The 12717-nt window shown below is 43.7% G+C and overlaps 1 protein-coding gene across 3 annotated transcripts in view; it reads right to left on the bottom strand.

Moving 5' to 3' along the window:
* Positions 1-1142: 1142 nt before the first annotated feature.
* LOC138285803 (adenine phosphoribosyltransferase-like) overlaps positions 1143-12717 on the bottom strand; it is a 204083-nt gene continuing 192508 nt past the window's right edge. For all 3 annotated transcript variants that reach the window (XM_069226192.1, XM_069226193.1, XM_069226194.1), the window contains 2 exons: positions 11806-11901; positions 1143-1855 (listed from right to left, as the gene is read on the bottom strand). In XM_069226192.1, coding sequence (XP_069082293.1) covers positions 1737-1855; positions 11806-11901 — 215 coding nt within the window. In that variant the 3' untranslated portion in view covers positions 1143-1736. The remainder of the gene's footprint in view (positions 1856-11805; positions 11902-12717) is intronic.

Genomic DNA, 12717 nt, shown 5'->3' with positions numbered 1-12717 from the left:
TGGGCATCAAGTTGAGCTTAATAAAATGAGTTTCTTGATACCTTACAGTATCGACTTTAGTAGCCCCAGTCAGCTTGTAACTCTGCACTTACCAATGGGACTACTAGCCTTTTTCACATTAAAAATAACAGTTACAGGTTTTTACTGTTAGAAAGTGAAACCTATACTTTACATGTTCTAACATACAGCACCCTGTCTTATTGCTCGACATGCCTTCTTTAGGGGTGCCTTATATATTAAAAACCAGGGGTTTGGGCTTTGCCATTCCTTTTAACGTAAAAAGGCGGGTTAACAGTTTAAAACTGAACTTCCAGTCTGCAGTGGCAGACTGTGAGTTCTATTTCACATGGGGTGACCATACAAAAAAAGGCATTTCCTTAAACCCATGTATTTGGGATATTAGTGCCTATCTGTAACAGCTTAGATTTATTCAAGTGGGGCAGTAGGCCTCGACTCTTGTAACACAAGTAAAATGTCTGGTCACACTAGAAATACACACAGGGCACACTGTCACCACTGCTCAACAAGCATGAACCCATGACAGGAACAGTAGTTCTCTGCCACTGTGAACAGGATTCTTGGTGTGCCCCTTCAAGTCCATAATGGGTACAGGCTTGGACTCTTGTTAAAGGGCAGGCCTAGCCCTTTATGCACATGCTAGATTAACATGAGGCTGTGTCCAAAATTTAAAAACTGTGATACCAGATATGTGCAGTTGGAAATGCAGGGCAGCGGACACGACTATACACCATGTAGGGAACATTCATGCCTGAACACATGCACTTCCATGAAATGCCCAAAAGCACTAAAAAAATCTCTGAAGCATGCCTAAATGTTGCAGGAAGGACAAACACAAGAAGAGAGGTACCCATTGAATCAGAAACAAACAGCTGAGACAACAAAGCCATCCATTAAGGAGCAAGGGGCTGACCAAAAGCCCAATCTAAGTATATTTTATGTAATGGAAACACCGGGGTTTCCTGTAGACATCTAATGCTGTCTGCAGCCCCTACTTTAAAAAATGGGTCACATACTTTTTATACCTCAAACGAAATGGGCTTTGACCCACTACTTAGTTCCAGGGTCAATTGATGTATGTCTTAGATTCTACAATAGTTTTTAGGTATACAAACACAACAGCATTATAAAACATTAATTCTTTTATTAATCGAAAGCAAATATAAAAAGCAAGAGCGGTCTTCTAGTGCTGTTTCCCATCCCTTTTTCTTGCTCCACCCTCTAAACCCTTCTTGCTCTCATCTCTGTCGTTTCTCACCCTCCTACTCCTTTTTCTTCTGAGAAGTGACCTTACTTGGGCACATTAGTAAGTTTACAACTTTGTGTATGCTTAAGAGGCCCTGGAATGTATAGAGACCACTGTGTGACGCAAGTAGGTTGAGTTGGAGAACAGAGGTGTACAACGTCTACACTCATTGAGGAGAATAGGATGGTGCCAATTTTGTGAAATGTCAAAACATGTGCCATAGAGGTCCACATGTCAGGAAGGACTGGTATAAGCGGGACAGAAGTGGACTTCTATGTGCGAGTTCCCTTGCTAGAGATATGGGAGATCTAGGGGTCCAGAGAATCATCAGGTCCAGTTGAAGACATACACATAAGAACAGGATTGTATGTACAGGACAGCGGTGCAGACTAAAGCATCTGAGTCGCTAGTCATGCCGGGTTTGAAGGGTCCTACTTCAATGGACTCCTCTAAGACATAGTGCTCTGGCAGCTCAGAAGTAGTGGTTGTTAAACTGGTCCCTCAGGTGCTCGGGGACGCAGTCGGAGCATTTGTAGTTTTTTCTCACCCAGCTGCCTCCTTCACTGTCCTCGATGCAGACCGTGGCGACTCCTGCGGAAAGAATGAGAAAACTGTGAAACTGGATCACGGCCAAAGATACTAACCGTGCACAATGTGCAATGTTGCTAATGCTCTCTAAGCAGCTGCTAAACGGCACGAAGATGTTTGACAACTACAGCCATCCTAACTGTTAAGCCAGCAACACTATACATACTGAAAATTGCTTCGCTTTTTGATTTATATTTATTCGGTTTTATATATCACAAGGGGAGTTAGAAAACCTTTTCATATGTGGCAAGAAAGAGCAGTGTTGCCTCAATCGATATTTTACATGAGTAATATAAATCAACCTCATGAAATTAAAAATAAATAAATAATTTTTGTCAGTCAAGTGGTCGGTACTACTGTAAAATATACACAATATAAATAATGTGTTTTACATTAGGTGCTCAATGCAGTCAGAGAGACCAAGAGGAGGGCACTAATGGAATACCAGTTTAGGGCCTGTATAGCTGGCTTACAGGTTAGGACTTCCGGTGCCAAAATGGTTTGCTTAAAAGCCGGACTCGATGAAGGTGTCAAACATGACCTTGAACCATCCTTTTACAAACACTGTTGTGTTTCACTTCTCAGACTTGAGTCCCAATGTCACGCTATGCCTCATTGTACATGCACTGTGCTGTGCTGTTACCAAAGTGCCTGTTACAATAAAACTTCTAAATGGTAGATCAAGGACCAGAAACGCATTGATAACAAGGGGCCTCCATGTGTTGGTTTCTGCTGGGAAGGCTATGGATACGTCAGTCTCCGTGTGTGTTGGTACAGCCACACTGCCACAGGAAGGGCAGACCCAGGGTGACCTCAGATATCAGCCATCCTTACTAGTCACTAACATTAGGGATCAAGTTTGCCACCATCTTCTCAACTGACATGCTCTAGAGTCACACACCACGCAGCTCCTTACCACAAGGCGTGTCAACAGAAGAGAGCATGGTCAACGTGGGTAAAGTAGAGGATGTCACCTTATTTGTTGAAGTGCACCATTTGATGTGTGTCTACCTGGACGCAGGCATCCCCCGCATCACTTCTGCTGTCTCAGCACTTTGTGTTTTCTGCATCAAAGTACATTGCTAGCATCTTTTACTGGTCTTGTGTAGCTTGTGCTTATGTTTAGGCAGACCCATGCTGTAGCGCCACGGGAACCAGAGGGTTTACTAGGAGCCAGTTTCCTATCCCAGTACGTACCCCCTAGCATGGGGTACCACAGTTGTGCTCATTAACACACAAGCAGTAGCACCTCCTAGCTGAACATGGCCCAGAGGTACCGACAAGAAAGGGAAGTATATTTGTGAATTCCTATTTGCTTGAGAGAATGGAGCAAGCAACTGGGTAGGGTAATCCCAATGCCTGTCAAAGTGATATTAACCTGGTTTAATATAGAAGACAGGAGTACTGGACAGCTATTTTGTACAATTTCCACAGCCAGGTAGCGTACCAGATACACGTCCAAGTCAAGTTAAACACTCTCCTGGTACCAACCGAAAGAAACAATGGAAGAAGATCGCCTGAAAGATCAGGAAGATCTTGCAAGTTGGTGATAACCTGCTCCCCTCTGTTTTCAGACGAAGGTTCTGGAGGAGCACTACTTAGTAAAACTGGGAACCAGACCATAGCATCACCGTGCCCTGGCAGTGGCCACCTTTTATACGATGCATAGGGTTCAAGGTGAGCACTGTATTTTAGACTTGTCGCACTGTTTCACTGCGCTGTAATGAGAAGCTTAATCTTTTGAGCAATGGCACCAAGGTTTCAGTGGTTAAGAACAGCTTACAGAAGAAAACCAATCAAGGAAGAGAGAAGAGGCCCTCTTGTCATTATGGGGGTGTGGTTGTTTAAATAAGAAAGCAAATGCTTAGATTTAATGAAACATACAATAAATGCACGAGTGCCAAATCGCCAATGATTCAAACGAACTAGCGCAAAAAGGACAATTGACAAAACTTTCTTAACTTTCTTGTGCTCTTATGAAAAATGGACTGCAAATTATGCTGAAGTACATTTGCCAAGAAGAGAAGGGGTAAGGAGATTCCCTCCTGACAGGTACAGAGATTCCACTCCGCTGTTGAAAGCCCAGGACAGGGTAGTTGGAATTATGTGATTTTGCGGTCGTAGAGCTTTTCGCAAAACAATCAATTTTTCACGTTTGCCACATAATTGGTCATATGCTGCATAATCTGCAATATTAACAAAAAGTTTGTAGCTAAAACATCAAAATTTACTAAAAAAATGGCGACTTGTTCCTGCGCAGTGGAAGGCCCTTCTAAATTACTGATTGGTCATCTTCAGTGGCTTAGTGCTGTATTTTACTTTTAATCTGGTACTAACAAGGTGGAATCTTTGCCTAGACAATGTTACCGTGTGTGAAAAAGACAAAATAATGAAGTAATGATACTAGAAAATATGCCGAATTACTTGCCTTTCCTTGCTGCATAATTTTAGGGAATCCTGCCACATAATTTGGTCTTCCTCTATTGCATAATTCCAGTGGCCAAGAACATAGCTTAGCAAGTCAAGACTTCGCTGTGGACATCTGGTGTGACCAACTAATCATGAGTTTGAACCCCGGCAGTGCTGACTCGACCTTTCATCCTTCTGAGATCAATAAATTAAATTACATTTTGTAATAGTAATACCTGTTATTTACGGGAACAAGATAATGGAAACATGCACTATTAAGCACCACCTAAAAAAATAAGCTATTCTTATTTATTATTAGCTCCTGCTCTGATCAGCTAGGTGGGCATATTGATTTTGAACAATGGATGAAAGAGTTCAATTATTTGTGGCGCAGAAAGGGTATTACGAACCTTAATGGCAAGCAAAGAAAATGCCCGCGCCCTTGACAGTGCAGTGGTCCATCGCACTCTTGGGCTCTGGTGATATCGCACCTGCTGAACCACTGATACAATCTGCTGTTCCTCTTTCCAGTCTTCACTGCCTGAAACCAGTGTGCCTTCATTAAACAAGCACTGCGTTGCCACCTTTTACTTTTCACCCTATGTAAATAGCACCTGAGTGGAGGGGGAGCTGGGCAGAAGGTATCAGAGGACAGCCTGGCCAGAATACCTCTTCCTTTATTTCCTGTTTTCCTGGTCACCACATTCTTTCTCCTGTGAAAAAGCAGTTCTCCCTCTAGTAAAGAATGTTTACATTTATTCCACACTCCACTTGTGTGGATGGTTTTAGGAAAAGAACAGCTTAACTGCCCACCAGGGACCACTGAGCCCAAACGTACTCATTAGTCAGTACGAACCAAGAGGACACGTAGGCTCCTGATTTGACGTAAAAGTTCACACAATGGAAAGCTGGTGGCAGCTTTTCTTGGAGGTCTGTTGGAGAAGTTGTGACTCCTTACTCTCCGTTTTTATTTACCCACTTCTTTTTTTCCCGTGAGCTCACTCGAGGAGCTCCACCATTTAACCAGAGTGGTCTGGCAGCACAGCCTTGTTCTGCTGAAAGAAGACACACCCGAGGCACACTGGCTATAAAGTGAATGCCAGTGGTGGCAGTGCTTCTTATTTAGGGGTACCACCTTCTCACCTGCACCCCTGGGTGTGGGAGTTGCTCACTGGCCATCTGCTGTAAGTGAATGCCCGGTCCTCCATTAGTGGGGTTCTAGCCTTTTCCTCGTGAATGCAGCATAATGTAGGTTGACTGCATGACTCTAGTGTGGTTGGAGCAGGATATCGCATGCAAGATGGTGGGTGTCCGTTTATGGCTGCTCAAGATGGTAGGCTTCGTTCAGGCTGGTTGTGTTCAAGAGGCCATGGCAGCCTGCCTGTCCCTTTCTTTGGGGATCACTTTCTAATTATGGAGTTGTACTTTCAGGCCATGAAGTCGTATCCTTTCCAATCCACCACACAAGATTTTCTTTTGTTTTGTTAAAGACGGCTACTGTCTGTGTGCGCTCTACATAAAACCGTAACAGGTTCAGAGCAACCTCACCTGTGTTAAATGCTTGGAAAAGTCCACAAAGGCCGGGAAAAGACCAGTGATGCACCTTGTGGCCACTGGAGGAAGAACTTGAATGTACACATAAAAATTATCTTTGATTGGCAGCGATTTCCCATCTGTACCTTCAAATGAGGTTAAATAATGATCTCCTTGAGCCAGTAAGGTGTACTTCTTCGACCTTGAAGTGGACATTGCACACTCGTGCTAAGACATTGGCTAAAATTTGGACACTTGCCGGTCCAAGACTTAATTCAGGCTGTGAAACGTCTTGGAGTCTGGAGCATCTTGCTGCAGTGATTTCAGCAAGGACAACAGCTAATCCATCGCTGCCAGAAAAACTTGTGCAAAGCCCTGCAGACTGAATCTTCTTGGAGGCCATCTCAATAGACAAGAAACCTCCCACATCCCTGCAGCCCATCTGGCAGTTATCAGAGGAAAGCATTGCCTGACATGAAAGCGCAACTTCTGCACAAACTTTCCACAAAGTGTCTGTGGTGTGGTTACACTGTCCATGACAACCACAGCCCCTTATGTTACCCGTATCTGCCCTCATTCAGCACCTTTTATTACTGTGGTGTTCTGCTGGCTGTGTCCAGTCACCCTGATTCTGGAACCACGTAAGCGATACCTGAAGCACAAATGGTTTTGGCTAAAGTACATTTAAAAGTTGTGTTCGACCCATAACCCCATATTACAAGTCCCTGCAGGAACTAGTGAAACATTTGAGTCCAGAGAATGCCCCAATACAGAGGCTGTTCCCATTACCACAAAATCATCAGTTTCAAGATACAGGCCCCAAAGATTTGGTACTCTCAGGGGACTTCATAGTGGGTACTGAACCTTGCCTACCTTTGTCTCGATTTAAAAACCTTGAAAGGCTGCAAGACCAGTTATGACTCTGAAGTGGTCTCCCCTGAATGATGTCCTCTGGTAGAACCATTAACTGGACGCTGAAGTTCTAAAACATCTGGCTATGTTTGGGTAGCAGGTTTCAGGATGAAGATATTTTTATTTTAGTACTAAATAATCTGCTGCAAAATTCCAAACTAACTGGGTAACTAGTTTTGCAACTAGAACCAACTATTTTAGGGCAGAAATACATTCAATGGCTATGAAAATTGGAAAGAACAATAATAATACATTGTGTCAGCTTAGCGGGCACCTCTGACCCATTGATTGAAAAGTGTAAATAAACACTGTAGTGAAACCCCTTGAACCAGATTTTAGAGCACTGACTAGGAATTCTGTTTATTGTGTGTCATTAGTTGTACTGTGCTGTATAAGGCACCGATCTCCACTAACACGTCCTGGATTAAGCCTTTGCTGCTAAGCTTCTCAAGCCAAGGTAGGGCAAGTGTCCAAAGGGAATAATTTGGTTATCGAACTGAATAGTCATGGGAAACCAGTAGTAAATGACACAAGAGACTTAGAACACTGCAGAGTAACCACTGCCTGCCCAGGGACGCCATAAAAACATCCCAGGGACCATCCAGGGGCACTGGTCAAAATGATTTTAAGGAGTGGGAGCAAGCTTTCAAAACTGCATGTAAACTGTTGTCATCTACGACATAATTTAGACGTCAAGTGAAAATCCATCTTACTTTTCCAAAGCGCATGAAAGCAGCTGGTTGCAACTCTGGCTCAGAGGCAGTGCTGGCGATAGTCCAGCCTAACGTGGGGGCCAACAGGCTCCCCTCCAGCAAAGGAGGTGGCAGGGAATCCTCTTGGGAGGACACATGCACGACTTTGTTCTGGTCTGGGAAGAAAGTCTCAGAAGAAGGTTTATGAGAAAAAAGATATGAATACAATTTGCCCCAATATCCGAACCCTGGCTCTTTGCCAATATATACTCAGTCCAGACCTTAAAGGCAGAGGACAGTCTGGGAAGGGACCCAGTGCTTACCTGTAAAGAAAGTCATCTTTCCTTTGCCAGATAGGGAACAGGGGTCTGGGCTCTTATTAAACCTCTTCTGATGGACAAGGTCTCCTCGTCTGTCACCACAGCCTATTTCAGGATATGCCCTGTGCAATAAATGCCCCCCTGTCGTCTTTGACAATTTGATCTCCTGTCAGCCCACTTACATATAATTGCTAGTGTTAATGTGATGTCCTCAAGACAAGATGGCCGCTCGGGTATGACCTTACAAGCCTGCCTCGTGCATTGCCCGCAGAGGAGGAGCTGGGAAATTGCTGGTGGATATTTTACATTTTTCCTCTACTGAAGAGGACCAAATCTGTTTTAGAACCGTGAATGGTGCAATCAATTGGAGCCAAACTCAATGCAAAGGGCTGTCATTTCTCTTGGGCTGTCGAGTTAGCAAGTTCCAGGAGAAGTGGATGAGGATTCCAGCAGCCCCAGGCGTCAGGAAGTGGCGCCAGTTCGATATTGCAGCTGACTGCATGGGGACATCTCTGGATATTCGTAGAGCTGTTTTCACATACCTGACTAGAGCCGGGGCTTACATACATCTTTTCACCAACCTGGCTATAGTCCTAAGGTGGGTGAAACCTTTTGCCCTGTCCTTAACTTAGTAATTTCAGCAGCATGTCGTGCATCTGGGGTAACCCTTTCCTAATGGCGTTCACAGGTTTACAACCAGGGCTATCAGGGCCGGACTGGGAACCCAAAGCAGACCTGACAAATTTTGTCAGACCAGACTCCATTGTGCACATAGAGAGTCAGACTGACCACTACAATGGGACTTGGGGGGATTCTCCCCCCAAGAAAATTTGGAGAAAAATTGCAAAAACGGTGCATTCTACAACACATTTTTCATTATATATTCAACTGTGTTTGTTTTTAAAGCATAGTAAACGATGACCTTTCAGATTACTAGGATAAGAAACTCTTTATTGGGCCTCTGAAATGATTCCCTCACCATCACCCTCTAACAGTGCCTCTCACCTCTCCACAGACCCTCTCTCACATGTATTTAATTTGTTTTATAGTGCCTCTCTTACCAGTATATGGTGTTGGAGCACGTTACATTACACACACACATACATACATACATACAAAGACAATGAATCATACGTGTGTAAATCAGTGTGTAGAAAATGTTATTTAAAAAAAGGGGACTACAAGGTGTAGGATTCAAATGTGATGCATACTGGTAGGCATTTTTTTAAGAGTGCCAGGTCTGGGGAAGCATAAACTCAGGATTCAGAACATAACATTGTGGTTAGGGTTGACTTTACTAATAACAATTCATTTTTACCCAAACAAACCCTTTTTTTGCCAAACTAGAATAATCAGAAATTGGGAAAAGCATAACTTTCCCACCTGTAACACTGCTTGCATGCAGCTTTTTGATGGCAGTTCACAGCTCACTGTGCTAGATTATTAACTTATGAGCTGCAGGTAGCAAAAGGATCTGTATGACAATAGCAGTATCCCACTGAGCTACGCACATAAAACACTGTTTTGTAATCTGCATAGCACACGTTCTTTGCAGCAGACATATTGACCCTCTGCGCTACCTTAGATGAGTCAAAACTGGCACTAAACAAAATTCCAATTAATCACCAGAGTTATCTTGGCACTTTTATTGTTTCCTGAAAACTACTGGATACACAAGGAACTCTGCAGTGCTTTTAAATCTGCTGCACTGCTACAAACCCCCCACCCCCTAGTAACAAAAACAACCACCTACCCTTCCAGCCTCACAGGGAAACGCCTGATGCCCATTACAGTCAGCCCGGCCTTGAGGGCTAAGCTGATTGTCTGGGTACAATTCAGTGACTTTCTCATGAGGCAATCTGTAGGGGAGCCACTTGGACTACTCCTTCAACATATGTCAAAAATTACAAGTTGCAGTATGAGGAGAGGAACATGGGAAATTTCAGTCCTTTTGGTCATGCATAATTTTCCAATTCTAGTTGGCATTCTGTGTTGCATAAACTAGGCAAGTGAAGCACTGAACTTTGCTTTTGGTGTGGTTGAGATCTAGGAAGGTAGGACCTGCTTTGCTCACTTGCTTGAGTATTCTTTAACCTTAAGTGATAGGAACGAGAAAAGGGGATGAGGTGTGTGTGGAGTGTTACGTTTGTATAATGTTTTGACTATCTGCCAGTAATCTGTATTGGTTCAACCAGGGGTGTAGTAGATTTGAATAATGCAGCAGGTGAAATGACACCAGGGCCAGTGTTGTGAGGGGCCTGCTGGACCCAATTTGTGGCAGTAGTTTGCTACCAAACTATGTGTAAGTGAGTTTCCCTTGCTCACATTTGGGTCCATTGCGCTGGACCACAGAGTCCAAATTTCCCTATTATTCACTATGAACCACCCTCTCACCCTGTGGTGCCTCTGAACAGGCCTTCTCCATGGGAGTTTAGTGCCCGTGGCTGACCATTTATGGTTTGCACCTGGGAGGGCCTTTGGGTAAACACTTTACTGGGTAAAAAGTAAAAGCTTTCAATGCAGTGCCTATCAAGGGGAGGAGGGCTTAATACAAGCAGACTACTGTGACAAGGAAGAGGGGGGTGTAGCTTTGGGTGGTGTTTGGGGTGTTATACTCCTCTAATAAATGTATTTTCGTGTATATATTTGGGTACAGGTGCTTTAAGTCGGCTACTGTGAGATATCAGTCGGATTTCAGCAGGCATTTTTGCATACACACAGACAAAAAATTCACACACTGTTTGAAAGTCCTCATAAATATTGGTTATTTTACAGATATTTTGTTTTCTCTCCTAGTACTCCTACCAAACTGCATTCCTCTCCCTTTCCACTGCCCCGTAGGCCTCTCTCATGCACCCTGCTTGTCATATAATGTATTTAAACATTATATATCAGCCTGATGGTCAGAAAATCTAAAGCTCGCCTCCCGCCCCCATCCTTTCCCTGGAGAGATCTGTGATTTGCCTAGTCCCAGATTGAAAAGTAGCAAAGAGGGTTAATATGTCTCCTACAAAGTTCACAACTTGTAATCCTTCTAATATAGCACATGGAGCTATGAAGAGCAGGTGACTCCTTCACCTTGTAACCCTCACTGTATTATGTAACACATCCTGTACATTGATTTAAACACATATCATTTATTGTCAATGTATAATGTTTACATATGAACTAAATGGAAGAACTAAAGCAAAATAGTGGTGTTTAATTTATTATTTGACTAAGTACTGGGGCAGACCAACACATCTAACATCCTTATAGTGCATGCACATCTCTTTACACGCAGACACTGAACAAAGTGAAAACTAAATACCTGTGAAGCGATACCCTGTTTGCATTTGATTCCTCCGTTGCAGCTAGGTATGAGGCTCCAGCCAGTTCCAGCCAGGATAAACCAAAAGGAGGCCTGATGACCCCTTAATTTCAGCCTTTGTCCTGGCCGAGAAGGAAATAAAAATAAGAAAGCCCTCTCCCGTTCTGCACGTTGCTGCTCAGATCGAAGAAAAGCATCAACGTGCAGGTACTGCTGAAACTGCGTGCAGGCGCTGCTGAAACTGTGTGCAGGTGCTGCTGAGCGTGTCCCTCTCTACACGGAGACAAATTCAGCATATTTTTGTGGGAACTTCTTGCCAGGGTGGACGGCGTCCACCTTGTGAAAATAGTAGGTGGACCCCGTCCACCCGCGTGTGCTCCCTCCTTGTGCCCTGACCACTAATAAGTAACCGAGACTTCAAAAAGTAGACTCGCGCGCTGTGGAAACAGCTAATTTTAGACGCTAGTAGGGGAAAGTGGACCAACCAGCTGGCTCAAAAAAGCATGACAACATGCATGTATCCCGTAGATGGCGCAGGTTATCTACGTTTGTCCTCGGTCCGAAAACTAAAGTTGACTCTTCTTGAGACTGGTGGCCGAGGACTGCATATTGCACTGACTCTTTGTGGCTGCTGTAATGGAAAAACATATGTGCCCAAATAAAGGCCGTATATCAAAATGATAATCCCACGTTCACATTTCCTGATATTCCATGCAGCTGTCGCGGACTGTACAATTTAAAATCTGTGGCATGATTATTAAGTGCCTTGCTACTCACCTGCCACTACTCCGCCTTGCTCCTCCACTAGTTTGATAGCCGCCTTCATGGTTCCTCCAGTCTCTATCCACTGATCAACCAGGAGCACGCGCAGACCTGGAAAGTGACAGCCATAAAGGTCATGAGGAACCTTGTTCTGAACAGTACGGTCTTTTCTAGAGGACGGACTTTCCCCTCCCTTATTTCCAGACACCCCCTTGGCCCCACCATGTGAACAATGAAATGGCACAGGTTAGGAAGAACTCTCACACATTCTTATGGCCAACACGTCAATTTAGCAATACAGTTGGTAAAACTCAGTCATGCACCAAATAAGCACTATCCTAAACCTAGAATAATAAAACACAGCTGTAGGAAGTTGGCTCTGTATGTGCTATTTCAAAGTAAGGAATAGCATGCACAGAGTCCAAGGGTTCCCCTTAGAGGTAAAATAGTGGTAAAAATAGATAATACTAATGCTCTATTTTGTGGTAGTGTGGTCGAGCAGTAGGCTTATCCAAGGAGTAGTGTTAAGCATTTGTTGTACATACACAAGACAATAAATGAGGCACACACACTCAGAGACAAATCCAGCCAATAGGTTTGTATATAGAAAAATATCTTTTCTTAGTTTATTTTAAGAACCACAGGTTCAAATTCTACATGTAATATCTCATTCGAAAGGTATTGCAGGTAAGTACTTTAGGAACTTCAAATCATCAAAATTGCATGTATACTTTTCAAGTTATTGACAAATAGCTGTTTTAAAAGTGGACACTTAGTGCAATTTTCACAGTTCCTGGGGGAGGTAAGTTTTTGTTAGTTTTACCAGGTAAGTAAGACACTTACAGGGTTCAGTTCTTGGTCCAAGGTAGCCCACCGTTGGGGGTTCAGAGCAACCCCAAAGTCACCACACCAGCAGCTCAGGGCCGG

The sequence above is a fragment of the Pleurodeles waltl genome, chromosome 3_1 (assembly GCF_031143425.1).
Source record: "Pleurodeles waltl isolate 20211129_DDA chromosome 3_1, aPleWal1.hap1.20221129, whole genome shotgun sequence".
NCBI classification, from domain to species: Eukaryota; Metazoa; Chordata; class Amphibia; order Caudata; family Salamandridae; genus Pleurodeles; species Pleurodeles waltl.
Note: the sequence above shows the minus strand (reverse complement) of the source record. Positions and strands in the feature narration are given on the sequence as shown.